General features: G+C 40.6%; 1 protein-coding gene and 1 long non-coding RNA gene across 29 annotated transcripts in view; one reads left to right on the plus strand and one right to left on the minus strand.

Moving 5' to 3' along the window:
* Positions 1 to 27,445, minus strand: part of LOC148773929 (ferroxidase HEPHL1-like) — a 237,862-nt gene that overhangs the window by 144,379 nt on the left and 66,038 nt on the right. For 18 of the 20 annotated variants that reach the window (XM_088832172.1, XM_088832176.1, XM_088832175.1 and 15 more), the window contains 7 exons: positions 16,690 to 16,902; positions 12,300 to 12,554; positions 9,267 to 9,435; positions 6,271 to 6,410; positions 5,998 to 6,129; positions 4,025 to 4,236; positions 524 to 674 (listed from right to left, as the gene is read on the minus strand). In XM_088832172.1, coding sequence (XP_088688298.1) covers positions 524 to 674; positions 4,025 to 4,236; positions 5,998 to 6,129; positions 6,271 to 6,410; positions 9,267 to 9,435; positions 12,300 to 12,554; positions 16,690 to 16,902 — 1,272 coding nt within the window. Of the gene's footprint in view, positions 1 to 523; positions 675 to 4,024; positions 4,237 to 5,997; positions 6,130 to 6,270; positions 6,411 to 9,266; positions 9,436 to 12,299; positions 12,555 to 16,689; positions 16,903 to 22,184; positions 22,333 to 27,445 lie in introns of all 20 variants that reach the window. The other 2 variants (XM_088832164.1, XM_088832163.1) reach the window with 1 other exon arrangement.
* Positions 1 to 27,445, plus strand: part of LOC129549103 (uncharacterized) — a 102,574-nt gene that overhangs the window by 37,104 nt on the left and 38,025 nt on the right. For 3 of the 9 annotated variants that reach the window (XR_016036345.1, XR_016036346.1, XR_016036347.1), the window contains exons 3-6: positions 357 to 585; positions 681 to 896; positions 1,801 to 2,004; positions 2,413 to 2,523. This is a non-coding gene — a long non-coding RNA (uncharacterized LOC129549103). Of the gene's footprint in view, positions 1 to 356; positions 586 to 680; positions 897 to 1,661; positions 2,005 to 2,412; positions 2,524 to 3,965; positions 4,366 to 5,116; positions 6,004 to 10,772; positions 11,575 to 27,445 lie in introns of those variants that run through there. The other 6 variants (XR_016036344.1, XR_016036341.1, XR_016036348.1 and 3 more) reach the window with 5 other exon arrangements.

The raw sequence follows: 27,445 nt of genomic DNA on the forward strand, positions 1-27,445 counted from the left end.
TGTGTTTTTTTTCGTAGTTTTTTTCTCAAAGTTAATTTCCAGTCTTATATAGTATTGTTTTCAAAAAAGGTGCTTGATGTGTTTTCAGTTTTCTTAAATTTACAGAGGCTTGTTTAGTGACTTAGCGTATAATCTATCCTGGAGAATGTTCTCTTTGCACTTGAAAAGAATGTGTATTCTGTTGCTCTGGGATGAAATTATATATATATATATCTGTATATACACCCACAGATATATAACAGTAATTTTCTATGTTTATTATGTACTGTGACCTTTGCTAGTTCAGATGTTGTATTATTTTATCTAAAGCTGATGAAGTGATTTAGAAGTATTAATTAAGTTTCACATCTCTTGAGATGGAGAAGTTTCACCATGCCTTGTGAGGCTGAAGCCACAACATATTTTAGTCATGACCAAGGACAATACCCAAGAAACCAAGCTTAAGATAATTAAAGCATTCCACACATTTTCACTTCAAATGTGATTATGATTTGACTTTACAAGAGGAAACAATTTTTCATACCGTGCATTCGGTTGGACTTCACAAATTCTTTGTCCTCCTTGTCAACGCTGGAGGGATGCCAGGTAAACTTCTGAATATTTTCATCAAGATACCTGCTCAGATTCTCATCAAAGACTGTGATTAGTAGGTAAAATTCCTTGTCTATTCCTTTCTACAGAGAAGAAAGAAATGAATGAATGCTTGGAGGACTTCTTAGCTCTACTTTGCTTTCAAAGTTAACACGAAGTAACACAAAGTAAATGAGGATCAACATCAGCCACAGATTTGCTGGATCATTTTGGAAATCAAGATTCCGATCAATTCATTCTACACCCAATAAACTCATCTTCCTCATTATATCCTTTTCCCTCCCCATGTGACCTCCTCAGAGGAAGTAAGTGCCTGTTCAGAAGTTTTCCTAATCTGCGGTTCTCCTGTTCTCAGGCACCATGCTATTTTTGTCACTTTCAACTCCGTGTCCTGCCCTCGGCCTCTCTGACCTCATCTCCTTGTATTCACACCCTAGCTCACTCCAGCCACCCTGGTCTTTTGCTCTTCTGTGAACACACCTACTTCATTCCTGCCTCAAGACCTTTTCACATGCTGTTCCCATTGTCTAGAAGGTTCTCCTAGGTCTTGCCTGGCTCCCTCCATTATTCCCTTCCATTCCCTGCACCAATATCACCTCCCCGGAGTGCCCGTGCCCCAACCTAGCTAAAAGTCCCTCATCTTCCCTCCTGCCTGCAAACTCACTCACCTTTCCACACTCCACTCTTCTTCATAGCACTAATCTCCACCTAAAATACTTTATGTATGCACTTAAATGTGTGACTGCTGTCCCACTGTAATGTAGGCTTTGATAGGGTAGGGAAGATTTGGGTATCTCTCTGTATTCCCAGTTCCAACAAAAATGCCTGGAAAACTAGGCACTTAATACATGTTTTTGAGTGAGATAATGAATTCAAGTAATTCATGGCTTTGCTAAATTATATTGAGTTGATAATGAAGGACTAATTCCCATTGTGGATATTCCTAACCCATCTATTTGAATATTACTGACCACAAAGCATACTGAATTGTCAAAATCTACTCTTCTTTAAAGCTGAACCAGAGAAGTACTGTGTTTTCTGTCTCTCAACCATCTTCCCACCTCTAACAGACTCCCTCTCAATCTACGCTTCATCCTGTCGTCTACTCCAGAGGGAACCTCACCAGTGCCATCGGATCACATCTCTCTCCTTCTCAATATGGACAATACAATGCAATTCACAGTGATTGGTCCCTGCCTACCTTTTCAGCCTCATCTCTTGGACGTTCCCTCCTGACACCTGAACCAAAGCAAGCCCAAGATCCTTGCAGCAATCTGAACTTGCTGTGTTCAGCAGGCCTCTGACCTTGATGCGTGTTCTCCCTTAACACTGATGGTCTGCCACCCGAATCCAACTTCAAGGGGCAGCTTAGCTGTCCCAGCTCTGTGATGCTTTCTTAACTCCTCATTGAAGGTAAGGTATTCTTTGCTTTACGTTCTTCCTATACCTTATGGACACTTACTGCTTTTATCACATGGTGTTTTAGAAGGCAATAGTTTTAGATCATGGGCTATGGAAAGAAACAATGTAGGCTGAAGATTTTTCAAGATAAAATATTAAAACTGGAGGGGGAATAAGGGTTCAAATATATTTGGAAAGATATTGGGTTCTAGTGCCATTCTGCTTACATGTTATGACAACCGAGAGAAATGACTTGTCTTCTCCAAGTCCTAATTCCCTCATTTGCAAAATGAGGATATGAGTTGTCCCTACTTCATATTTTCTGGAGGGCTAAATTTGATACTATATTTGACGCATCCTCTAGCAAATACTAAGTGCCTGGTGTTAACTGTTATTAACCGTGGCCGTGTTTGTCCACAGGATGAGAAGGAACCACTGAGAGGGACTCGGTCGGAGAGCCTCATCATCCGAGTCATCTGTACGGCAACTGGGTCTGTGAAAGGGGAAATTAGCCCAGGAGGAGGCTAGAAGGTAGGTATAGGACCCTGTGTAGTCATTAACTTTGTGTCAACTAGTTCGGGTGCCCAGATATTTGGTCAAACATATTTCTAGATATTTCCATGAGGGTGTGCTTGGATGAGATTAACATTTGATTCAGCAACTAAGTGAAGAAGATAGCCCTCCCTAGTGTGGGGGAGCCTCATCCAGTCATTTGAAGGCCTTAAGAGAACAACAAAAAATCTGACCCTCTCACAAGTAAAAGGGGATTCTTCTTGCCTTTGAACTGGAACATCATCTTTTGCTTGCCTTTGAATTCAAACTCAAACACAGCCTCTTCCTTTCAAGACCCTGCTGCCCTTTTGGGTCTCCTGAGTCTCTTTCTGTGACTCGCCCTGCATATCTTGAAACTTGTCATCCTCCATAGTCATGTGGGCCTGCTCCTTATCATAATTTTCTTTCTATCTATATATACATCCTAATGGTTCTTCTTTTCTACAGAACTAGGATTAATGCCAAATATAAAATATACCATTTAAACAAATAGCCTGCTATTTCTGATTGGTAAAGTAATTCAAAATGATTAAGTTGCTGACTTTCCCTCTTTCTATCAGTGTGTTTCATATCATGTAGATATAGCTTGAAATGCTATGCTTTGCCACCGCAATCAGTGTGGCTTAATCTAAAGCCTCTAAATTGGGACTTGTAACAAAATATCTACTTGTTTTCTTGTTTCTTTGGTCATAGTGATTAACTCCTTGATTATAGTGGTGAGCTACAGTGATTCTCAAACTTGGTTGCACATTGGAATCACCTGGAGATTCTGACTTAATTGGTCTGAAACACCCAAATAAAGGATGTCTAAAAGGGCTCCAGCTTTTTTTTTTATAGGTGGGGGGACAGGTAAGTCTAATGTGTAGACAAATTTGAGAAAATTGCATGCGCACTAAGTTGCATCAGTCTTGTCCGACTCTGTGCAACCATATGGACTGCAGCCTGCCAGGCTTCTCTGTCTATGGGATTTTGCAGGCAAGAATAGTGGTGTGGGTTACCATGCCCTCCTCCGGGGGATCTTCCTGACTCAGGGATCTAACCTGCAACTCTTGTGTCTACCTGCATTAGCAGGCAGATTCTGTATCACTAGCACCACCTGGGAAGCCCTTGAGAAAATTTGCCCCCTGCCCCCCAAATATCCCAATTTACATTCTATATAGGTCTCCGGAGATTCTAGAATCAAAGCAATGCCCAGGGAAAGAGTCACCAAATTCCAGCCAAACAAGCAGAGATCCTGGCTTTCTGCATAGGCATCAGTAACTTTCAGGTCTTCAATTTACAGTAAAATTAACTTAAATTAAAATTTGCATCTTAAATTTATGAAAAATAAAATAAAATCCTCATTATGTAGAAGTCGATTTCCAGAGCACTGAGGAAAAAATTCACCTTTTTGTAATGGACGATTACTATTCACTCTCTAGCCACAGTCCTGACCTCCCTCACAGACAACCCTGTGAGCCCGGCGACCTTTGAGGCCTACCTGTGTCGCATCAGCATTGAGAACGCCCCTTTTACAGACTAGCAAAGGCCCTACAAGGCCAGAGCTCGTGTCCTTGATTGGTTCAACCGCTGAGAAGTAAAGATAAGTCAGACAGGGTGGGTCATCAGCTGTTGGGCCGACACTTTCAGGCACCTTCCACCTGTATGTGAAGATCTCACCTGGCTTAACATGTGCCCCTGGCTTCAGAAATCCTGCAGAGACAAGTAAAACAGCTATTCAAAGCAACAGCCAGGAATGAGAAACTTGTCAGACTGGGTCTTCCAGCTCAGGGTGCGTCTCTGTCTGATGATGTGCTTTGTGGAAGGACAGTTGTTTCCACTGTATGCTATCAGAGGTCAGTGCCACCATCTGCTGTTTTACGAGATAGATGCTTATATATCAAAGGACTATCTTCTTCAAAGTTTATACTTAATATCTTCATAGATAGTACTTCTTACTCAAATCTCAAGTTTAGCAAATATTAAAAGAGTGATAATTGTCTTTAAATTATCTTAAAGACTGATAATTACCCATTTATATATAAATGTAAATCCATAAAATATCATTTATACCTTCTATGATCTGGAATTTACTATATTTAGCCGTTTAGAGGATACCCCAAGAAGTTAAACAAGAGACCCACCTTTACAGAGTTTTAAATCTAGAAGGCTGAACTAGGAAATAACCCAAATAACTCCAAGTTAGAGGAGGTAAGCAAAGGCACAAGGTAACAAAGCTGGTAAATGGAAGATCTGGGATTAAACCCAGGGCTGATTCCAAAGACTTTGTACTTGACCTTCACATTGTATTGTCAAATGAACACATTGAATCTCTTCAACTAGACTGAGGTCAGAGACTTCCTGCATTTTGTCCAAGGCTTGCAAACAGGTACACAGTAAGTATTCTGAGATATACAACAGGTTTCAGCTGTCATTACGGTTCTTTCTGCAAAAGTCATCGTGAGCATTTTGACCAAGGAAGAGAATGCGGGCACAGGAGACGTTGCTGCAGCAGGCAGGGGGTACAGGGTGGGGAAGACTAGGGAACTGGGGAATACTGCCTCCATCCTTTCCTTCTCTGTTCCCTCCCCAGCACCACAAAGCCTGCTCTGGACTGGGACCAGCCTCATACTTGGGAATAAAGAAGTATCTCAGGAGTCATGGTGTCTGCTATAGCGATGAGAAAGGCTTCCCACACAGCCGGGATTTCCCAAGAACAGTATTATGAATGGAAGTATAGTTCCTGCAGCCACTGGGTAGAAGCTGCTCTTCGTACATGTAGACAGCCTGTTCTACATACTCTGTGACTGGGGGATACATATATGATGTTAAGCCCACAAAAGTTTTAAATAAATATCTGCGCATAGAGACAAAGCAAAGCCCATGTGTAAGAGTTTCATTTCAACAAAATGTCAGAAATCAGATTTTCCCCTTAGCCTTACCCAGAGAATCCCATGCAACTGCAGCAGAAAACTCTCCATCTTAGAGGAGTGAGGCAGTGAAAGTAACCCACTTTGAGATTTATTATGTGACTGAGAGTAAAGGAATGGCATTAACATTTCCTAAGTATCTACTGTGCGCCAGACCCTGTCCTGAATTCTGTCTGAAGTGATAGTCGCTCAGTTGTGTCCGACTCTTTGCGGCCCCATGGACTGTATGTAGAGACCCCCAGGCTCCTCTATCTATGGAATTCTCCACGAAAGAATACTGGAATGGATAGCCATTCTCTTCCCCAGGGGATTTTCCTGATCCTGGGATTGAACCCAGGTCTCCTGCATGGCAGGCAGATTCTTTACTGTCTGAGCCACCAAGGAAGCCCATCTATCCCTTCCCAAAGCCCTGTGAGGTGAGCATCATTCTCTGTACTTGAGAGAGGAGAACAGTAAGGTTCAGAAAGTTGAAATAGCTGCTCAAGCTCACAGGGCTGGCAAGTAAAGGGCCCAGGATCCTCCCAAGGCACACACTAGGACTTACCATCTACGTTTGGGGCTGCATCAGAAGCTTTGTCATAGATCACACCATGGGGCAAAATACTGTAGACCTTGTCAGCTTTGTGGGCAAATGTCACTAATAGAGTGTCACCCACCTCTGCCTTGATGACGGGACCTGAGAAATGTTGAAAGAGGAGGGAGAAGAGATGAAAAGAGACAGAGAAGTGAATGGGAGCAGAAGAGTCACTCGCTATTAGATTACACGTCCCACTGAAACATCTCCCTCGTTCCAAATGTGACAGATATTTCACTGTACCCAGAATTCCAAGGTGGGCTTCTGCCTCAGAGAATCTCTTTCTTCGAGTAAAAGTTGCATCAACATACTCTGTGTACCGAGCCTTCCAGTATTTCCCTCCTATTCTGTTGTCGCCTTGTGTGAAGTAGAGCTCAGAGTCACTGTGGAAAGAGAAGGGAGTTGACTGGGAATACACCTCTGCACATCCATAATTAAATGCCTTAATTAAGGAGCTTTATTGTATTGTCTGAGCCCATTCATCCACCCATCTCCCCAGAAAAGATAGCACAGTCTTCAGCCAAGTTCCCAGAAATAGTCAACCAGCCTTAAAAGTCTTCAGAAGCTCTTTGGTGCTCAAGCTCATTTCTCTCTTAGCCATTGTACTTTCTTCCCCAGAGGTCCAGCAACCGAAGGAGGCACAGGTAAACTCCTTACTTACCAATATTGGAGTCCCAGATGGCGTCCTACAAAGTAACAAAGAGCTAACTGTTTTCTCTGCAGAATGAGCATCCCTCTCTCTCTTGCTGACGTCACTATGAATAGTCTCTGCAAATAGTAAGCTCTGATATCTGGCATGAGTAAGGAATGGAGTATCTAGTGAATCGAGTAGGTTAATCAGTGGAGTTACCATATAAACTATATACACGAAATACCAAATTTCAAACTTGTGAATTACAATAACATAACTTCCAACGAGTACTATCCCTCCTCTGCTTCTGTCACTGGTACCACCGCTCTTGCAGACATGCCGGCTGTGTCTTCTTCTTCTGCCTCTTCCTCTTATCTTGTTCATCCTGACTGTGTAACCTTCCTTTCCTTCACCTTTATTTCATCTTTTCCTTTCCTTTCTTCCCACAACCACACTGCATGCGTGTGCTCCTCGCCTTGTGTTTAGACCATAGTATCAGCCTCCTATCTATCTGTGCAGCATCCTCTATCTCACATTGGCTCCCTTGAGTTTTTTTCTCAGCATACGCACTGATACTCCAAAACCTTTAAAATAGTCATTTTCATTGTCATCTTATCTGCTCCAAATTCTCCAGTTGCTCCCATTGCCAATCAAGTAAAGCTCAGACAGACTGGAGGACCTCTGCAGAGGACATCCGGTTTGCTCCGGCCCTCTCTCCACTGCTCTGTGGAAGTGCTCATGCCCCACGCAAACCCCTCACCTGTCATTCACTCTGCTCTCGTCACTCTGCTTTATGGCAGATGCTTTGCAGTAACCCCTGCATCTAAAATTTCCCTCTCTTTCAAATTCACTTGCATAAATTCTATCATTCAAAAGACTCTACCTTAGTTTCCCTTCTTTTGTGACGTATTTCTGGCTGTCTTCACTCTCTCTAAATGCCCAGAGAACTCACTGTCTGGACAGCTCATCTTAATCTTATTTGTAACTTGCAAAGTCACTTCTCTTCTCCTGTATATTCAGCTTCTTTCTGTACCTGAGATCGGGGACATTATCTTAGACCTTCCTGCATCTCTCATGTCACTTAGTACATTGCGTTTTCACATATTACACTAAATATCTATTGAATATAGCTTGATATTTCATATTTTATAAGGTGCTTTCTAATTTTGGAAGGCTTCTAAGACATAATTCTCAATGTTAATTTTCACTATTCTGTTCATGGGAAAATGCTAGTCAATAGGGAATGTTGATATCAAAGAGTTTTTCATAGGTGGTCACACAAATTCTTTAGGCAAGGTTAAATGTTATCACTTTGGTGGAAGAATGAATGAAATTTATAATGAAGGAAGTAAAAAGAATCTTATTGATCATAAAGACAATTTTTTAAACATTCCCTCAAACATGAAAAGGATTATAGGGTAAGAGCAATACTTGTTGATATCATACTGTATTTTTTGGAATGCTTTCCCAGACATATTTGCATATGATCCTACAATAAACGTCACATGGGTCTTCATCCACTTAATAAATTGTTAGATTCAATTTGAAAAATATTACATGCTATGGAAGCCCAGAGAAAATCATTCGGGTGTCAGTGAGACTTTACTTAAGAAGTTACAGTAGAGTTAGATTTTGAAGGGGCAAAGTGGCATTGTACTGGACAGGGAGGAATATGAAGTCTGGGCAGAAGGGGCTTCACTTATATCAGGCTGTCCTTGAACCAAAAAAGGTAACCTTCCTTGGCTGTTTCATCTCCCTGAAATAGAGTCCTGACTTATTCCCCCTTCAAAATTGTCTGCTTAATATGTGGAAGACCTTAGTCTGTTCTCTGTCAGCTTAGTAACTCTCATGGCACTTTATGCTGCAGCTTGCACATCGTAGATGCTTCTGAAGTGTTTGATGGATGAATACATGAATCCAGTGCTTTGATTTTGCTCGCAAATCTTAAAGCAATAGTTCAGTTCGGTTCAGTCGCTCAGTTGTATCCAAATTTTTGTGACCCCATGGACAGCAGCACACCAGGCTTCCCTGTCCATCACCAACTCCCGGAGCTTACTCAAACTCATGTTCTTCGAGTCAGTGATACCATCCAACCATCTTATCCTCTGTTGTCCCCTTCTCCTCCCACCTTCAATCTTTCCCAGCATCAGGGTCTTTTCTAGTGAGTCACTTCTTCACGTCAGGTGGCCAAAGTATTGGAGTTTCAGCTTCAGCATCAGTCCTTCCAGTGAATATTTAGGATAGACTGGTTAGATCTCCTTGCTGTACAAGGGACTCTTGAGAGTCTTCTCCAACAACACAGTTCAAAAGCATCAGTTCTTCAGTGGTCAGCTTTCTTTGTAGTCCAACTCTCACATCCATACATGACTATTGGAAAAACCATAGCTCTGAGATACTCTGCAGTTATCTGCAGTATATACAATTGTATCTACAATTCTCAGCAGCATATACATTATGGGACTCAGAGCTCCTTAAATGATGCTATTATGCCATTTATGCAGTATGTACTCGTGAGAACAGTGCCTGGAACACAAATGAGATCACAGCAAAAAGCCTAACAGATGCCTCTCTTATGAGAGGCTTAGAAACATCAGCAAAGAGAGCTTACCTGCCAGAGGCGTTTAAGGGAAGACCACTGAATTTGTCATAGCCTTGAGGACCATAATCCCAAAGAATTTTTTCAGCCGCTATAAAGTAGTGTCTCTGTTGACCCTTCATCTTGGGGTGAGAAATACCACTTTTGCAGTTACCAACATTGTATTGCCCCAGCATGCCAGCTATAAAACAGAGGAAAACCAAGAGCCAATGTACAAATGCTCCAAAAGCAGTCATAGAGGAAGAATAGACTGATTCACTTGACTTCATGGACATTTCAAACTTTTGTACAGAAAGTAGAACCATAAACAAAGTTAAAAGTAAAAATAAACAGTGGGTAGAGGAGTGTTTTAACACATATGGCAAAAGATTAATATGTAAATATCTTTGATAAATAAGAAAGAAAAAAGTAAATATTTCAACAGAAAATGAGCAAAACATTGATAGGGTATTCACAAAAGAAATACTATTGGCCCAAGAACAAACAAACAAAAAAGTTCAACTTTAATAGTAATCAAGTGATACTGTTGTTCAGTTATCAAAGTGTAAAGTTTGGAAAGACTATGTATTTATATATAAAGGTCTAGAAAATAGGGAAGATATTCATCAAAATGTCACACCATTATCTCTAGAGGTGATTGCTAATTTTAAAATTGAATTATATATATCTTCCAATTCTAAACATTTTTTCCGAGGGTATGGACAATTTAGTAAATGCTGTATTTCAGTACTGTATTCCAGCTTACGTGTACAACTACTGGCCAAATTTAAGAATCTAACTAATTTCAAATGGCTGCTAATGCCTTGATACATGTCAATGTATGGCAAAACCAATACAATAATGTAAAGGAATTAGCCTCCAGTTAAAATAAATGAATTTCTTAAAAAAAGAAAAAAAAACTAATTTCTTTTCAAATTTAAGGATCTTCTGTGGAGAACATCTACAATCTACCCTTTTCGGGAATCTCAAGTATACAACACAGTATTGTTGATAGTAGTCACCATTAGATCTCAAGGACCCATTTGTCTTGCATAACTGAAACTTTGTGTTCTTTGAGATCTCAAGGGCTCTCACCATCACCAACATCACAAAGTTTAACTATGTGAGGTGGTTGATATATTAATTAGCTTGTGTGTAGTTTAAAGAGTTTACACCTTATATCAAAATATCAAGGAATTCATATATAATTCCTATTTGTCAATTATACCTCAATAAAGTCTGGAGTGGGGGTGGAGAATGGTAGCTGTCATGTTCACCTTTGTCTTCTCAGGAGAGTGTCTGATACGTATTAACTGAGCAACTCAACATTTGCCGATTGAATTTAACTGGAATAACCTAGTGGACAAGTTTGAAGTTTGCTTTAAGTTTGAGGGGGATAAAAACGTGTTATGAAAGCAGCCGTGAAGTGCTGCATAGCTGTCCTTGTAGTGACTGTGTGTAGTTATGATCCAAATTGAATCATACATTATTTACTCCATGTTTATCCAACTGATAACATTTTTCTTTTTCTCTTCCTAGGCCAAACCTGTAATATGTCATATCTGTAATGTTGCCAATATTTCTTAACTGGCATCCAGTAGCCAGAGTCTCTTCATTGAATCTTCTCTGCACGAAGACATATTTAGCTTCCTAAATCTTCCTAAATCACTGTGTCTAATGAACTAAAAGGGCTCACTATTACCTTCCAGGGGCTTCCCAGGTCAAGAACCCACCTGCCAATGCAGGAGAAGTAATATACGTGAGTTCAGTCCCTGGGTTGGGAAGATCCCCTGGAGGAGGGCGTGGCAACCCACTCCAGTATTCTTGCCTGGAGAATCCCACAGACAGAGGCACCTGATGGACTGCAGTCTGTAGGGTCGCCAAGAGTCGACAGAACTGAAGGGACTCAGCATGCATGCATGCATTACCTTCCAGACGTTCCTTAGCCTTGCCATTCAAAACTGCTCCCCTGAGGCCCAAACTGCCTCTCTAAAACTTCTGCTTCGTCACTCCTCTGACATGAGCCTAAGGTCCAGCTAAGTAGACTTATTCCATGTGGTCCCAAGGAACCTGGACTGAATCATTCAACAGGTATTTAAGTCAACAAATGCTTATCATTCACCTTTCAAAGGATTTTGCACCTATCATTGGATTGCTTCTCAACATTAAGAAGAACTCTCACAGAGCAGTCCAGAGATGAAATGGGCTGCTGCAATTACTAGGCTAGGGGTATACACACCACTCCATATAAAATAGATCATCAACAAGGACCAACTGTAGAGCACAAGTAACTATATTCAGTATTCTGTAATATGGGAAACTTACATGGGAAAAGAAACTGAAAAAGAATAGATGTTTGACTATGTATAACTCATTTTTCTGTACACCTGAAACTAACACCTCATACATAAATCAACTATACTCCAATATAAAATTTAAAAAAAATTTTTTTAAGAGATGTCCAAAAGGGAATTCAAGAATTGGATAGGGGAGTAGCCCAGATTATCTAGAAATCCCTTTCTGGTTGGTCCAGATTATCTAGAAATTCCCATTTCTGATTGTAAATTTTATTCTATTTAGAACTGCCCATGTGTTTTTCCCAGTTCATGCTGCTTCCCCTACTCGGAAAGCCTTTTTCTTATTCCTCATCTATCAAATTCCTACCCATATTTATAGGCTCAGATTAGGGACCCCCTCCTTAGGTAGTCTCTCTGACTGTTCCAGTTAAGTGACAAAGCTCAAAGAGCATTTATCATTCTGCCTCACATTTTATTCTTTTGTAAATGTGTAACTATATTTAACTACTAGATTCCAGGTTCCAGGAAGATCTTATCAATTTTTTCAATCACCTCTTACCTGGTTCATAAGGAGGTAATTAATTAATAAATATATGTCAATAAGATGCCAAATAGGCATTATACATTTTCCTATGTTTAATATTTAATTGGAATAAATATAACACAGACAAGAATCCATCCAATAGCATGCACTGAATGAACACCATTGACTGTGTGGTTTAACTGTACCAACTGTAAGCATTTCCACACTGGCCTCCATCCTTTTTACCTTGGAGGTGATCACTGACTTGGCAGGTTATCATCCACTTTCCAGGATTCTCAACTATCATTTCTATTGTCAGGAAGGTGGCTGGGAACAGGTTGACGACATCAGTCCGATGCCCTCTGCTGATGAAGGTGTTACCATAAAAATAGATGGAATGGATGTCTATCTCATTCCCCATCCCAAATAGGTGCCAGGACACTGATTCACCAACGCACATATCAGGTTCAGGGAAGTTCCCAAAGAGGTATCCATTGAGCGCTGAAAAACAGAAACACCGGTGAAAGACACTCCCCTGCAGAGCCCAGCAGAACCAGAAACAAAGGTAATACATACTCTAGCACAGCTGAAAAACTAGCAAAAATCACTGGGTTGTAATATTTTTGTGCAGAAAAAAATGTGGCTTCTTTGATAAAATGCAATCCCCAAAGGAATGAAAAGCACTAGTCTTTTCAAGAGAAAAGCACTCAATAAAAGTGATCAGCAGTAGGCACACAGCCTTGAGCTGCTCTGGGAACACAGTGAGATCAGGAGTAAACCAAAGCGCTGTTTATAATTCCAGGACAGCTTGGCTACCTCCTACTTTCATCTCTATTTGTGTATGTACCTTCCCCACCAGATCTGTTCTGTGTAACTAGAAACCCTGTCTTACCTCACGTTGGGAAAGCTGACATACGGTAGCTACTTAAGTGACAAAAGCATGCAGCAAGAAGGAAAAGAAATGATTAGAAGGGAGGAATGAGGCAGTTCAGTTCAGTCACTCAGTTGTGCCCGATTCTTTGTGAACCCACGGACTGCAGCTCGCCAGGCTTCCCTGTCCAACACCAACTCCCGGAGCTTGCTCAAACTCATGTCCGTCCAGTCGGTGATGCCATTAACCATCTCATCCTCTGTCGTCCCCTTCTCCTCCCGCCCTCAATCTTTCCCAGCATCAGGGGCTTTTCTTCGCATCACGTGGCCAGAGTATTGGAGTTTCAGCTTCAGCGTCAGACCTTCCAATAAATATTCAGGACTGATTTCCTTTAGGATGGATTGGTTGGATCTCCTTGCTGTCCAAGGGACTCTCAAGAGTCTTCTCCAACACCAACCACAGTTCAAAAGCATCAATTCTTTAGTGGTCAGCTTTCTTTATGGTCTCTCACATCCATACATGACTCCTGGAAAAACTATAGCTTTGACTAATGGAACTTTGTTGGCAAAGTAATGTCTCTGCTTTTTAATATGCTATCTAGGCTGGTCATAACTTTCCTTCCAAGGAAATATATATTCCTGCACGGGCTTATTTCATGGCTGTCTATTCTGTTCATTGATCTCTGTGTCTGTTTTCATGCCAGTATGGTCCTGCTTGAATTAGTATGAAGTGAAGTCGCTCAGTCGTGTCCGACTCTTTGCGACCCCATGGACTGTAGCCTCCCAGGCTCCTCAGTCCATGGAATTTTCCAGGCAAGAGTACTGGAGTGGGTTGCCATCTCCTTCTCCAGGGGATCTTCCCAACCCAGGGATCGAACCCGGGTCTCCCGCACTGCAGGCAGATGCTTTACCGTCTGAGCCACCAGGGAAGCCTGAATTCGTATAGTTTTGTAATAAAATCAAGGAACACGATGCCTCTAGCTTTGTTCTTTTTCAAGATTGCTTTAGCTATTCAGGTTCTTTTGTGATTCCATACAAATTTGAGATTGTTTTTTCTATTTCTGTAAAAATGGTATACCATTGAGATTGAAATAGGGATTGCACTGTGTCTATAGATTGCCTTGAATATTTTAACAATATTAATTCATCTAATCCCATGGGTACAAAATATCTTTCCATTCATTTTTGTCTTCTTAAATTTTTTTATTAATATCATAATTTTCAATATATGGGGTTTTCACCTCTTTGGTTAAATTTATTCCTAGATATTTTATTCCTTTTGATGAAATTGTAAATGAGATGGCTTTCTTGACTTTTCTTTCAGATAATTCATTATTAATGTACAGAAATGCAACAGCTTTTTGTGTGTTGATTGTATATCCCTCAAATTTACTGGAGTCTTTAGCTTTTCTATATGCAATATCATGTCATCTGCAAATAGAAACAGTTACTTCTTTGTTTCAGATTTGGATGATTTTTATTTCTTTTCCTTGCCTAATTGCTCTGGCTAGGACTTCCAATACCATGTTGAATAAAAGTGGCAACAGTGTGCATCCTTCTCTTGTTCCTGATCTTAGAGGATTAGCTTTCAGCTTTTGCCGCTGAGTATAACCTTAACTGTGGGCTTGTCATATATGGTCTTTATTATGTTGAGGTGTGTTCCATTTATACTCCATTAAGGGTTTTTATCCTAAATGGATGTTGAATTTTGTCAGATGCTTTTTCTATGTCTATTGTGATAATCATATATTTTTATGCTTAATTTTATTATTGTGGCACACAACTTTAATGGATTTGTGGAAGCTGAACCATCCTTTCATACTTGGAATATATCCCACTTAATCATGGTTGTGAAACTTTTAATGTATTGCTGAATCTGGCTTGCTGATATTTTGTCGAGGATTTTTACATCTGTGTTCACCAGGAATATTAGCCTGTATTTTTTCTTTTTTTGTGTGGCATCCTTGTCTGGTTTTGGTATCAACACAATGCTGGCTTCATAAAACATGTTTGGAAAAGTTTCTCCCTCTTCTGTTTTCTGGAAGATTTTAAGAATTGGTATTAATTCTTCTTTGAATGTTTGATGGAATTAACCAAAGAAGTCATCTGTTCCTGGACTTTTCTTAGTTGGAAGTTTTTTGATTACCGATTACTACTTGCTATTAATCAGTCTGTTCAGAGTCTATTCCAACATGATTTAGTCTTGGTAGTCTGTATGTTTCCAGGAACTTATGCATTTCCAATAGGTTATCCAACATGTTGGTATATATTTGTTCATAGTAATCTCTTATGATCCTTTGTGTTTCTCATCTTTCCTTTCTGATTTTATTTGAGTTCTTTCTCTTTCTTTTCAGTTCAGTTCACTTCAGTCGCTCAGTTGTGTCTGACTCTTTGCGACCCCCTGAATCACATCACACCAGGCCTCCCTGTCCATCACCAACTCCCAGAGTTCACTCAAACTCATGTCCATTAAGTCGGTGATGCCATCCAGCCATCTCATTCTCTGTCGTCCCCTTCTCCTCCTGCCCGCAATCCCTCCCAGCATCAGTCTTTCCCAGTGAGTCAACTCATCGCATGAGGTGGCCAAAGTATTGGAGTTTCAGCCTTAGCATCAGTCCTTCCAATGAACACCCAGGATTGATCTCCTTCAGAATGGACTGGTTGGATCTCCTTGCAGTCCAAGGGACTCTCAAGAGTCTTCTGCAGCAGCACAGTTCAAAAGCATCAATTCTTCGGCACTCAGCTTTCTTCATAGTCCAACTCTCACATTCATACATGACCATGGGAAAAACCATAGCCTTGACTAGACGGACCTTTGTTGGCAAAGTAACATCTCAGCTTTTTAATATGCTATCTAGGTTGGTCATAACTTTTCTTCCAAGGAGTAAGCGTCTTTTAATTTCATGGCTGCAATCAGCATCCGCAGTGATTCTGGAGCCCCAAAAAGTAAAGTCTGACACTGTTTCCACTGTTACCCCATCTATTTCCCATGAAGGGATGGGACCAGATACCATGATCTTTGTTTTCTGAATGTTGAGCTTCAAGCCAACTTTTGCACTCTCCTCTTTCACTTTTATCAAGAGGCTTTTGAGTTCCTCTTCACTTTGTGCCATAAGGGTGGTGTCATCTGCATATCTGAGAAATATAGATATTTCTCCCAGCAATCTTGATTCCAGCTTGTGCTTCATCCAGCCCAGCATTCCTCATGATGTACTGTGCATATAGGTTAAATAAGCAGGGTGACAATATACAACCTTGATGTACTCCTTTTCCTATTTGGAACCAGTCTGTTGTTCCATGTCCAGTTCTAACTGTTGTTTCCTGACCTGCATACAGGTTTCCCAAGAGGCAGGTCAGGTGGTCTGGGATTCCCATCTCTTTCAGAATTTTCCACAGTTTATTGTGATCCACACAGTTAAAGGCTTTGGAATAGTCAATAAAAGAGAAATAGATGTTTTTATGGAACTCTCTTGCTTTTTCCATAATCCTGCGGATGTTGGCAATTTGATCTCTGGTTCCTCTGCCTTTTCTAAAACCTGCTTGAACATCTGGAAGTTCACAGTTCACGTACTGCTGAAGCCTGGCTTGGAGAATTTTCAGCTTGACTTTACTCGCGTATGAAATGAGTGCAATTGTGCAGTAGTTTGAGCATTCTTTGGCATTGCCTTTCTTTGGGGGTGGGCAAGACAAGACCTGAAGACTATACACTCTTCAGCACACTTGGGAAGAGGTTTCTAGGCACAGAGGGGGAGAAGACACATCTTACCTTCTTTGCACACCAGCAGTGGGCCGATTAGCCCAGAACAGATGTCCTTAGGGGCATCAATATGTGAATGGTACACCCAAGTCAGGCAGTTTGCATCTGCTGGGGCAGGAGCATATTCTTCTCTCACTGGCCAGACGTAGGTATAGTTTTTGCCAGGAGGAACCATGTCATCATCCTCGTTCTTTCCAGATGTTCCATCTGGATACAGGGCTCCTTTCAAGAAAAATGAAACACTTAAAAGACAGAGATCACACATTATAGTGGAAAGAGCTAGAGCTTTGAAATCAAACATATATCAGCTAAAATTTATTTGCTATGGGATTGGAGACTTGTTACTTAAATTTTCACTGCCTTGGGTTTCTACCAATAAAGCTGGAATGTTTACATCTACCCCACAGAGATGTAAGAACTATGTGAGGCACTGAATATTGTCCTGCACAGAGTCAGATACTTCATAAATTTTTAAGAAAAGATTAAGAAAAGGTATACAAGAATACACAGAAGAACTATACCAAAAAGATCTTAACGACTTAGATAACCACAATGGTGTGGTCACCTAGAGCCAGACATCTTGGAATATGAAGTCAAGTGGGCCTCAGGAAGCATTACTGCAAACAAAGCTAGTGGAGGTTATGGAATTTTAACTGAGCTATTTAAAATCCTAAAAGATGATGCTGTTAATTAAAGTGCTACACTCAATATGCCAGCAAATTGGAAAACTCAGCAGTGGCCACAAGACTGGCAAAGACTGGTTTTCATTCTAATCCCAAAGAAGAGCAATGCCAAAGAATATTCTAAGTAACAGACAACTGTGCTCATTTCACATGCTAGTAAGATGATGCTCAAAATCCTTCAAGCTAGGCTTCAGCAGTATGTGAACTGAGAGCTTCCAGATGTACAAGCTGGGCTTAGAAAAGGCAGAGAAACCAGAGGTCAAATTGCAAACATAAATTAAATCATAGAGAAAGCAAGGGAATTCCAAAAAAAACATCTACTTCTGTTTCATGGACTATATGAAACCCTTTGACTTGACTGTGGGGATCACAACAAGCTGCAGAAAATTCTTAAAGAGATGCAAATATCAAGCTTCTGCACAGCAAAGGAAACTATAAGCGAGGTGAAAAGACAGTCTTCAGAATGGGAGAAAATAATAGCAAATGAAACAACTGACAAAGAATTAATCTCCAAAATATACAACCAGCTCCTGCAGCTCAATTCCAGAAAAATAAACGATCCAATCTAAAAATGGACCGAAGAACTAAACAGACATTTCTCCAAAGAAGACATAAAGATGACTAACAAACACATGAAAAAATGCTCAACATCCCTCATAATCAGAGAAATGCAAATCAAAACCACAATGAGATACCATTCCACACCACTCAGAATGGCTGCTATCCAAAAGTCTACATGCAACAAATGCTGGAGAGGGTGTGGAGAAAAGGGAACCCTCTTACACTGGTGGTGGGAATGCAAACTAGTACAGCCACTATGGAGAACAGTGTGGAGATTCCTTAAAAAACTGGAAACAGAACTGCCATATGATCCAGCAATCGCACTCCTGGGCATACACGCCGAGGAAACCAAAATTGAAAGAGACACATGTACTCCAATGTTCATTGCAGCACTGTTTATAATAGCCAGGACATGGAAGCAACCTAGATGTCCACCTGCAGACGAATGGATAAGAAAGCTTTGGTACATATACACAATGGAGTATCACTCAGCCATTAAAAAGAATACATTTGAATCAGTTCTAATGAGGTGGATGAAACTGGAGCCTATTATACAGAGTGAATTAAGTCAAAAAGAAAAACACCAGTACAGTATACTAATGCATATATATGGAATTTAGAAAGATGGTAACCTTGAGAGTATATTAAAAAGCAGAGACATTACTTTGCCAACCAAGGTCCATCTAGTCAAGGCAATGGTTTTTCCCCTGGTCATGTATGGATGTGAGAGTTGGACTAGAGGAAGGCTGATCGCCGAAGAATCGATGCTTTTGAACTGTGGTGTTGGAGAAGACTCTTGAGAGTCCCTTATACTGCAAGGAGATCCAACCAGTCCATTCTAAAGGAGATCAATCCTGGATGTTCATTGGAGGGACTGATGCTAAAGCTGAAACTGCAATACTTTGGCCACCTCATGCGACGAGTTGACTCACTGCAAAAGACTCTGATGCTGGGAAAGGTTGGGGGCGGGAGGAGAAGGGGACGACAGAGAATGAGATGGCTGGATGGCATCACCGACTCTGTGGACATGAGTTTGAGTGTACTCCGGGAGTTGGTGATGGGCAGGGAGGCCTGGCGTGCTGTGATTCATGGGGTCGCAGAGAGTCGGACACGACTGAGTGAATGAACAACAACAACCTTAGCCCTGAGTACGAGACAGCAAATGAGACACAGGTGTATACGACAGTCTTTGGGACTCTGTGGGAGAGGGTGAGGGTGGGATGATTCAGGAGAATGGCATTGAAACATGTATATTATCATATGTGAAACGAATCACCAATCCAGGTTCGACGCATGATACAGGATGCTCGGGGCTGGTGCACGGGGATGACCCAGAGGGAGGACATGGGGAGGAGGGAGGTGGGAGCGGGGTTCAAGAAAGGGAACACATGTACACCCGGGGCGGATTCATGTCAATGTATGGCAAAACCAACCAATATAATATTGTAAAGTAATTAGCCTCCAATAAAAAAAATAAAAAAGGGATGCGAATATCAAACCACCTTACCTGTCTCCTGAGAAACCTGTGTGCGGGTCAAGAAGGAACAGGTAGAATATAGATATATAAAAATTCCACGTTTGTAAAATACCTTTAGTCCCATAGATTTGCTTTTCTTTTATAAATTTATTTTGTTAATGTCTTATGACAGCATATTAAATATTTCCCAATATGAGTTCAGTGAGCTAGTTTGCAGAAATATGACTTTATCACAGGAGTATATTTATCTCAGGTCAAAGGGGAGCTCCTGAAGCAGCCCATACAATTTGACTTTTCTTCAGGAAGTACAACTTTTTTATTCATGAATGGTTATGAATTATAGTGTCTCAAAAGATAAAACTTTACAAACCAAATTCATCAGAATTAATACTTTAATTTAAAATAAGCATTTTAAGGCATTCTTTTTTTTTCTTTTATTTCTTTCAATTGGAGGCTAATTACTTTACATTATTTTATTGGTCTTGCCATAACATTGACATGAATCTGCCCCCGGTGCAGTGATCTAAAATGCAAGAGAATCAATTAAACTGTTAAAACTTTATTTTTTTCCTAAAGTCAAAAATAACTAAATCCAATTAATTCTCCACTACGTGTGTATTTTTCACGTTTTTCAATTTAGAAGTTTCCTAGTTCCTGGCTGATTTCCCTGTCACACGATAGGCTCTTCAATCCACTTCTGTTTGGCTGTTGTTTGCTCAGGGAAAACCACCTTATTAATACTAACCTAAAGAGAAGATGTCAATAAGTCAGTCTGCCTGATAATGCATGTATCCTAAAAATATAAGCCATGAATTTAAAGAATAAATACAATCAAAGAAATTTCGTTTCCGCAAATGCCTATCCACAAAATGTTAATCACTGGTACAAAGGGGTATTAAATTATAGTATCCTCTTAAAACAAAACAAAACACAACAAAACCCTACCTTTCAAGGTCAGTTCAAACATAATCTGCAACAGATCCTTTCCACACATGATCCTTTCTCTTTTGAATCCTCTCAGCACTATATGCCTATTTATGGCATTCACCAAGTTCTTCCTGAAGTTTCAGTCATTCGGATAAAAACATATTTAATAAATACTAAGTCTGAGACACTGCAACTGGGAGCTACACAAAAAAGGACAGCTGGGATTTTTAAAAATAAAGTTTCCGTACTAATTTTACTATTTTAAAAACACAATGTGTTTCTTGCAAAAAAATCAGAAAACACAAACATTAAATGAAAAACACAGAACACAGAAATAAATCGTGTTAATTCAAGAACAATCACTGCTGGTCTTGACAAAAATCTTTCCAGATCACTTACTCTACATGAACATGAATACACTTCTTTTCAACAAAAACAGGATGATACCACATACATTATTTTATTATCTATTCCTATTTTTTTCCTGTTAATTAATATATCAAATTTGGCTTCCCTGGTGGCTTAGTAGCAAACTATCCACCTGCTAAGCAGGAGACGCTGGTTCAATCCCAGGGTCGGGGAGATTCCCTAGAGGAGGAAATGGCAAACCCACTCCAGTATTCTTGCCTGGGAAATCCCATGGACAGAGAAGCCTGGAGGGGTACATCAAGTACAACCATTAGAATTTGACAGGCAAAAAAAAAGAATTTGACAGGCAAAGATGGAGATGAGATTATTTAGGCACAAAGAGAATGAGAGGTCTAGAGATAAGAAAGCTGGTTTGTTTTATTCCTTTACTTTGCTATCCTACTTACAAGGGTAAATACATAATGTTGAAAGCTTCAGGTCGCTTTGACCTTTCCCCGCTCCAAAAAAAAGGGCAAAGGCAAACACTGGTGTTCACAGGACAGTGGTATCTTTGCTACTCCTGTCAGGACTACCATTACCAACCCCAACAAACCCACAACTATTGACAGTTCCAGGAGATCATGTGCTGAGGGACACCTCTACAACACAACCACAAATGACTACCACCTCTTCCGGAATCCACAGTTGATGAAGTGCGTTAACTCACTCAGACATTTACTTAGCAGTTACTACGTGTGAGGTACTATGTTAGCTGCGGGCCCTCCAAAGATGAATAAGGACCTCAACAGCAAGTTCAGCTTTCAAATGTCCTTCAGCAGGACCTGAACTAAAAAATGAGGACAACTTCGTACCCAATACAGCGGCTATCACTCCAAAACAAAAACCCAGAAAATAACTAGTGTTGGTGAGGATGGAGAGATACTGGAACCCTTGTGCATCGCTAGCAGAAATGTAAGATGGAGCAGCTGCTATACAAAACAGTTCAGCGGTTCCTCAAAAAACTAAACAGGATTATCATGCTATCCTGAAATTTCACTTCTGGGAATACCCCAGAAAAACTTAAAGCAAAGACTGGAACAAATATTTATACATCCATACTCATAGCAGCTATAGTCATAATAGCCAAAAGGTGGAAAGAAGTCAAGAGTCTGATGAATGAATGATTAAACTAAACGTTGGGCATAAATATACAATGAAATATTATTCAGCCTTAAAAAGGAAGGAAATTCTGACACTTGTTACAACATGGATGAATCGGGAAGACATTGTGCTAAGTGAAAGAAGCCAATCACAAAAGGACAAATATTCTATGATTTCACTTAAATGAGGTACTGGAGTCGTCAAATTCAGAGAGAAAGAAAAAAAGGAGAACGGTGGTTGCCAAAGGTTGAGGGGAAGGGAGAACAGGGAATTATTGTTTAACAGGTATAGTGTTTCAGTTTCAGAAGCTGAAAACGTGCTGAAGAAGGACAGTGATAAGGACATACCAAGGTGACTGTACTGAATGCCACTGAACTGCACACTTAAAAATGATTGGAATGGGGGAATTCCTTGGTGGTCTCATGGTTAGGACTCCGAACTTTCAGTGCCGGGAACTGGGTTCAATCCCTGGTTGAGGAATTAAGATCCTACAAGCTGCATGGTATGCCAAAAAACAAACAAGAAAAGGTTCAAATGGTAAATTTTATGTTATATCTACTTTGCGTGCATGCATGCTAAGTCACTTCGGTCATCTTCAACTCTTTGCAACACTAAGTATTGTAGCCTGTCGCACTCCTCTGTCCATTGGATTCTCCAGGCAAGAATACTTGATTGGAAGCCATGTCCTCTTCCAGGGGATATCCCCGACCCTAGGATCGAACCCACACCTCTTGCATTGGCAGGCGGTCTCTTTACCACTAGTGCAACAGGTATATTTGGCCACAATTAAAAAAAAAAAACAAAACTCTGAGGAACATTATCTATAAGTGCTACTATGAAATAGCCAGGACATATTGTTAAGTAATAAAACAAGGTAGAGAAAACAAACAGTAAGACACTATATCAAAAGAGCATGGAAGAATATATAGCTATACACAGATATTATACAGACATTTTCTATTACTACTGTAATTTTTAATGGAAAGATAAACAAAAAGCTTTTAAAAAAAAACAACTACCGCCAAGGGAAGGAAAGAAGGTTACGATTCCGCTGGTAAAGAATCCACCTGCAGACTCCGGTTCAGTTCCTGGGTCGGGAAGATCCCTTGGAGAAAGGATAGGCTATCCATTCCAGTATTCGTGGGCTTCCCTGGTGGCTCAGACGGTAAAAAAATTGCCTGAAATTCGGGAGACCTCAGTTCGATCCCTGGGATGGGAAAATCCCCTGAAGGAGGGCATGACTACCCATTCCAGTATTCTTGCCTGGAGAATCCCCGTGGACAGAGGAGCCAAACAGGCTACAGTCCATTGGGTCTCAAAGAGTCAGACACGATGAGTGACTAAGCACAAACACAGTCCAGAAACTAGACTCCTCTGAACGTACCTTGTCGTATATATCAAGTTTTTAAACATGATTATAAAATAAATCTAAACCAAAAAAATTTTAAGTTGTTCCTCAAAATCAAAATGAAAAACAAACCTAAACTGTACTGAGTTAAACCAAACAGAGGAGTACTTAACTCTAAAACACAGTAATCTGACTGCACATCCTTGGTGAAATACATCCTAAGGACATAAGAAATACAAAGAAACCTTACAGGGCTTTCAGTAACGATACTGATATGATTCTGAAATTAAGTAACGTCTGTATAGCATGAGAAGAAACAAAAATTCTAAAAATATTAAATAAAAACAAGTTATCAGTATAAACTCATGCTGAACTATCTTTTTTTAAAAAAGTATTTCCTAGGTCCGGAGAAGGCAATGGCAAGCCACTCCAGTACTCTTGCCTAGAAAATCCCATGGACAGAGGAGCCTGGTAGGCTGCAGTCCATGGGGTCGCTAAGGGTCGGACACGACTGAGCGACTTCGCTTTCGCTTTTCGCTTTCACACATTGGAGAAGGAAATGGCAACCCACTCCAGTGTTCTTGCCTGGAGAATCCCAGGGACGGGGGAGCCTGGTGGGCTTCTGTCTATGGGGTCACAGAGAGTCGGAAACGACTGAAGTGACGCAGCAGCAGCAGCAGCAGCTCCATCTTTAAAGAGACCTATAAATTACTAACCTAGTATCAATAAACATAGCACCCAGATAGCAGTCTGTAAAAATCCGTGAAAATTCTCTCCAACTAAAAGGAACCAGCACTCCCTAAAGAAAGTGATAATTCAAGTTCTGAGGCAGAATTTTATGAAATAAGGTTGGATCATACCAGACAGCAAGGAAGCTATCAGAAAACACTAGGGTAGTATCAAAAACACTTAGGAGCTATCTTGAAGAGTTGCTCACTACCAAAAATAGAACAGACTCAGCCACAAGAAAATAACACGTGCAATGGACTGGAACACATAAAATATGGGAAAAATCCCTGAGTTCATAATGATACTTGAAAGGAGAACAATGATATTTGAAAGGACAAAGATCTCATTAGTCACTTTTGAAAGATTCTTGGGAATCAATTTATTATTCTAAAACCTGACAAAGGAGAACAGTTGCATATTTACTGTCTTTTTCAGATAAACTGAACATAAGAGTAACTCAACAGTCCAAAATCAACGTGAGAAAGTTTTTGTTTAAAGTATTCTAGCTGAGAAATGAAGAATGATTGAACATCACCATTTTACAAACCCCTAATAAAATTATAGGGTAAAAAGCAGATATTACAGTGCCTTGGAAGGATTCTTTCAAAACAAAGACAGACAGAGGAACATGGTCAAAAACACCAGAGGGATGCAAACAGCAAAATAAAGTCAGAGAAAATCTGTAGGGCAAGTGTGTTACAAGCAAAAAGGAAGAAGGGAAACAGAAGGAGAAACTATAAATTAAGAGACACATCAGTTCAGTTCAGTCGCTCAGTCATTCCGACTCTGTGCGACCCCATGAACCGCAGCGCGCCAGGCCTCCCTGTCCATCACCAACTCCAGGAGTCCACCCAAATCCATGTCCATCGAGTCGAGGATGTCATCCAACCATTTCATCCTCTCTCGCCCCCTTCGCCTCCTGCCCTCAATCTTTCCAGCAACAGGGTCTTTTCCAATGAATCAGCTCTTCGCATCAGGTGGCCAAAGTATTGGAGTTTCAGCTTCAACATCAGTCCTTCCAATGAACACCGAGGACTGATCTCCTTTAGGATAGACTGGTTGGATCTCCTTGCAGTCCAAGGGACTCTCAAGAGTCTTCTCCAACACCACAGGTCAAAAGCATCAATTCTTCTGGGCTCAGCTTTCTTCACGGTCCAACTCTCACATCCATACATGACCACTGGAAAAGCCACAGCCTTGACTAGATGGACCTTTGTTGGCAAAGTAATGTCTCTGCTTTTTAATATGCTGTCTAGGTTGGTCATAACTTTCCTTCCAAGGAGTACATGTCCTTTAATTTCATGGCTGCAATCACCATCTGCAGTGATTTCGCAGCCCAGAAAAATAAAGTCAGCCACTTTTTCCACTGTTTCTCTATCTTTTTCCCATGAAGCGATGGGACCGGATGCCATGATCTTAGTTTTCTGAATGCTGAGCTTCAAGCCAACTTTTTCACTCTCGTCTTTCACTTTCATCAAGAGGCTCTTTAGTTCTTGTGCTTCTCCAGCCCGGCATTTCTCACGATGTACTCTGCACAGAAGTTAAATAAGCAGGGTGACAATATACAACCTTGACGTACTCCTTTCCCTATTTGGAACCAGTCTGTTGTTCCATGTCCAGTTCTAACTGTTGCTTCCTGACCTGCGTATAGGTTTCTCAAGAGGCAGGTCAGGTGGTCTGGGATTCCCATCTCTTTCAGAATTTTCCACAGTTTACTGTCATCCACACAGTCAAAGGCTTTGGCATAGTCAATGAAGCAGAAATAGATGTTTTCCTGAAACTCTCTTGCTTTCTCCACGATCCAGCGGATGTCGGCAATTTGTTCTCTGCTGCCTCTGCCTTTTCTAAAACCCACTTGAACATCTCGAAGTTCATGGTTCACATATTGCTGAAGCCTGGCTTGGAGAATTTTGAGCATGACTTTACTACCGTGTGAGATGAGTGCAACTGTGCAGTAGTTTGAGCATTCTTTGGCATTGCCTTTCTTTGGGATTGGAATGAAGACTGACCTTTTCCAGTCCTGTGGCCACTGCTGAGTTTTCCAAATTTGCTAGTATATTGAGTGCAGCTTTACAAATGTTTTAATCATTAAATGATTCAGCAGATGGTATCTCTGAAAGGTGTAAAATATAAAGAAATAAAAGATATGGATTCAAGTCTCTTCCCAACTGTGTGAATCACTTCTCTGAGCTCAAAATTTTCCTTTCTAAAAATTGCACCTCCCTATCAAAAATGGTACATAAGTAAATTATAAAATAATGTACTCTATAAAAGGTAAAGCAACATCAAATTTTAGGTAGTTTTATTACTGAATTACAGCAGATACGAAGACTGACTTCTATCAAAAAATACTGAACTGGCAAACAGGAGATTCTAAAAGTAGTATCAGGACATTTTCCCAAGAATGCGTCATCCTTTTAGATAGTACAAAAATTTAGTACACAGATAGAGAAAACGTTTGACCAACAAATGCTTCATTACACAGAGTCAGGATGCAGAGAAGAGTCAACCCTAGAAAGTTACAGCGTGGGACATGAATGATTTCCAGTTAAGAGTTTCTACCAAGTTTCACAGTCTGATTTGACACTGCATTTGCTGGGGGCTTCCCTGGCGGCTCAGACGGTAAAGAATCCCCCTGCAATGCTGGAGACATGCGTTTGATCCCTGGGTTGGGGAGATTCCCTGCAGGAGGAAATGGCAACCCACACCAGTATTCTTGCCTGGAGAATTCCATGGACACAGAAGCCCGGCAGGCTACAGTCCATGGGGTCACAGAGAGTTGGATGCAACTTTCACTTTCACTTTCTTTCTAGGGACAAAAATATGCATCTCTTTGGGGGCTGGAAGGGTAGGTGGAGTGGAAGGCAGGACTGGTAGGAAAAAAGCATATTCTAAAACTATCATACTTCCATTTGGTTTTGTAATGATGTTAAGTCTGCTTTTACTTTATTCGCGTTTCACAGATGGCAAATATTTCTGTTTGAAGTACACAACCTCGGTTGGGAAAACATGAGAAGGTCAGGTTCAGAAATTCTCAGAGACCCAGGTTAACAAGACAACTCAAATAGATATTAGGGCCCGTGACACCTTAGACCTTGAAAACTTGAACTGGCTTGGCTAAAGCAGGGAAAGAAACTGTCCTTTGTGCACTACCAATGACAGGGACCTCTGCATCCCAAGCTTTAATTACGGGGCAAAAAAAACTATTTGGAGAAAGTAAAGCCATGGCTGAATCTTCCCATTTTTCCCTCAAGCATATGGTCTTGAGTAGAAGAAGGGAAAAGGAAAGTCTACAACCTTAGGAATTAGGAACACCAAAGTTACAAGCGACCTCTGCCCCAAAAGTCTAATCTCTCTAACGCTGAAATCTCTAAATCAGAAATATTTGTTAAAGCTTATTGGCCTGCCGTATTTTTTCCTCCTTCAAGCTGGGCCCAGAAATGTGATGTCTGGCTATGGAAATGTGATGTTAAACACAGTCATGTATCAGTTCAGTTCAGTTCAGTCGCTCAGTCGTGTCCGACTCTTCGG

This window comes from Moschus berezovskii, chromosome 25 (genome assembly GCF_049115385.1).
Source record: "Moschus berezovskii isolate FMDL1 chromosome 25, NW_MosBer_1.0, whole genome shotgun sequence".
NCBI classification, from domain to species: domain Eukaryota; kingdom Metazoa; phylum Chordata; class Mammalia; order Artiodactyla; family Moschidae; genus Moschus; species Moschus berezovskii.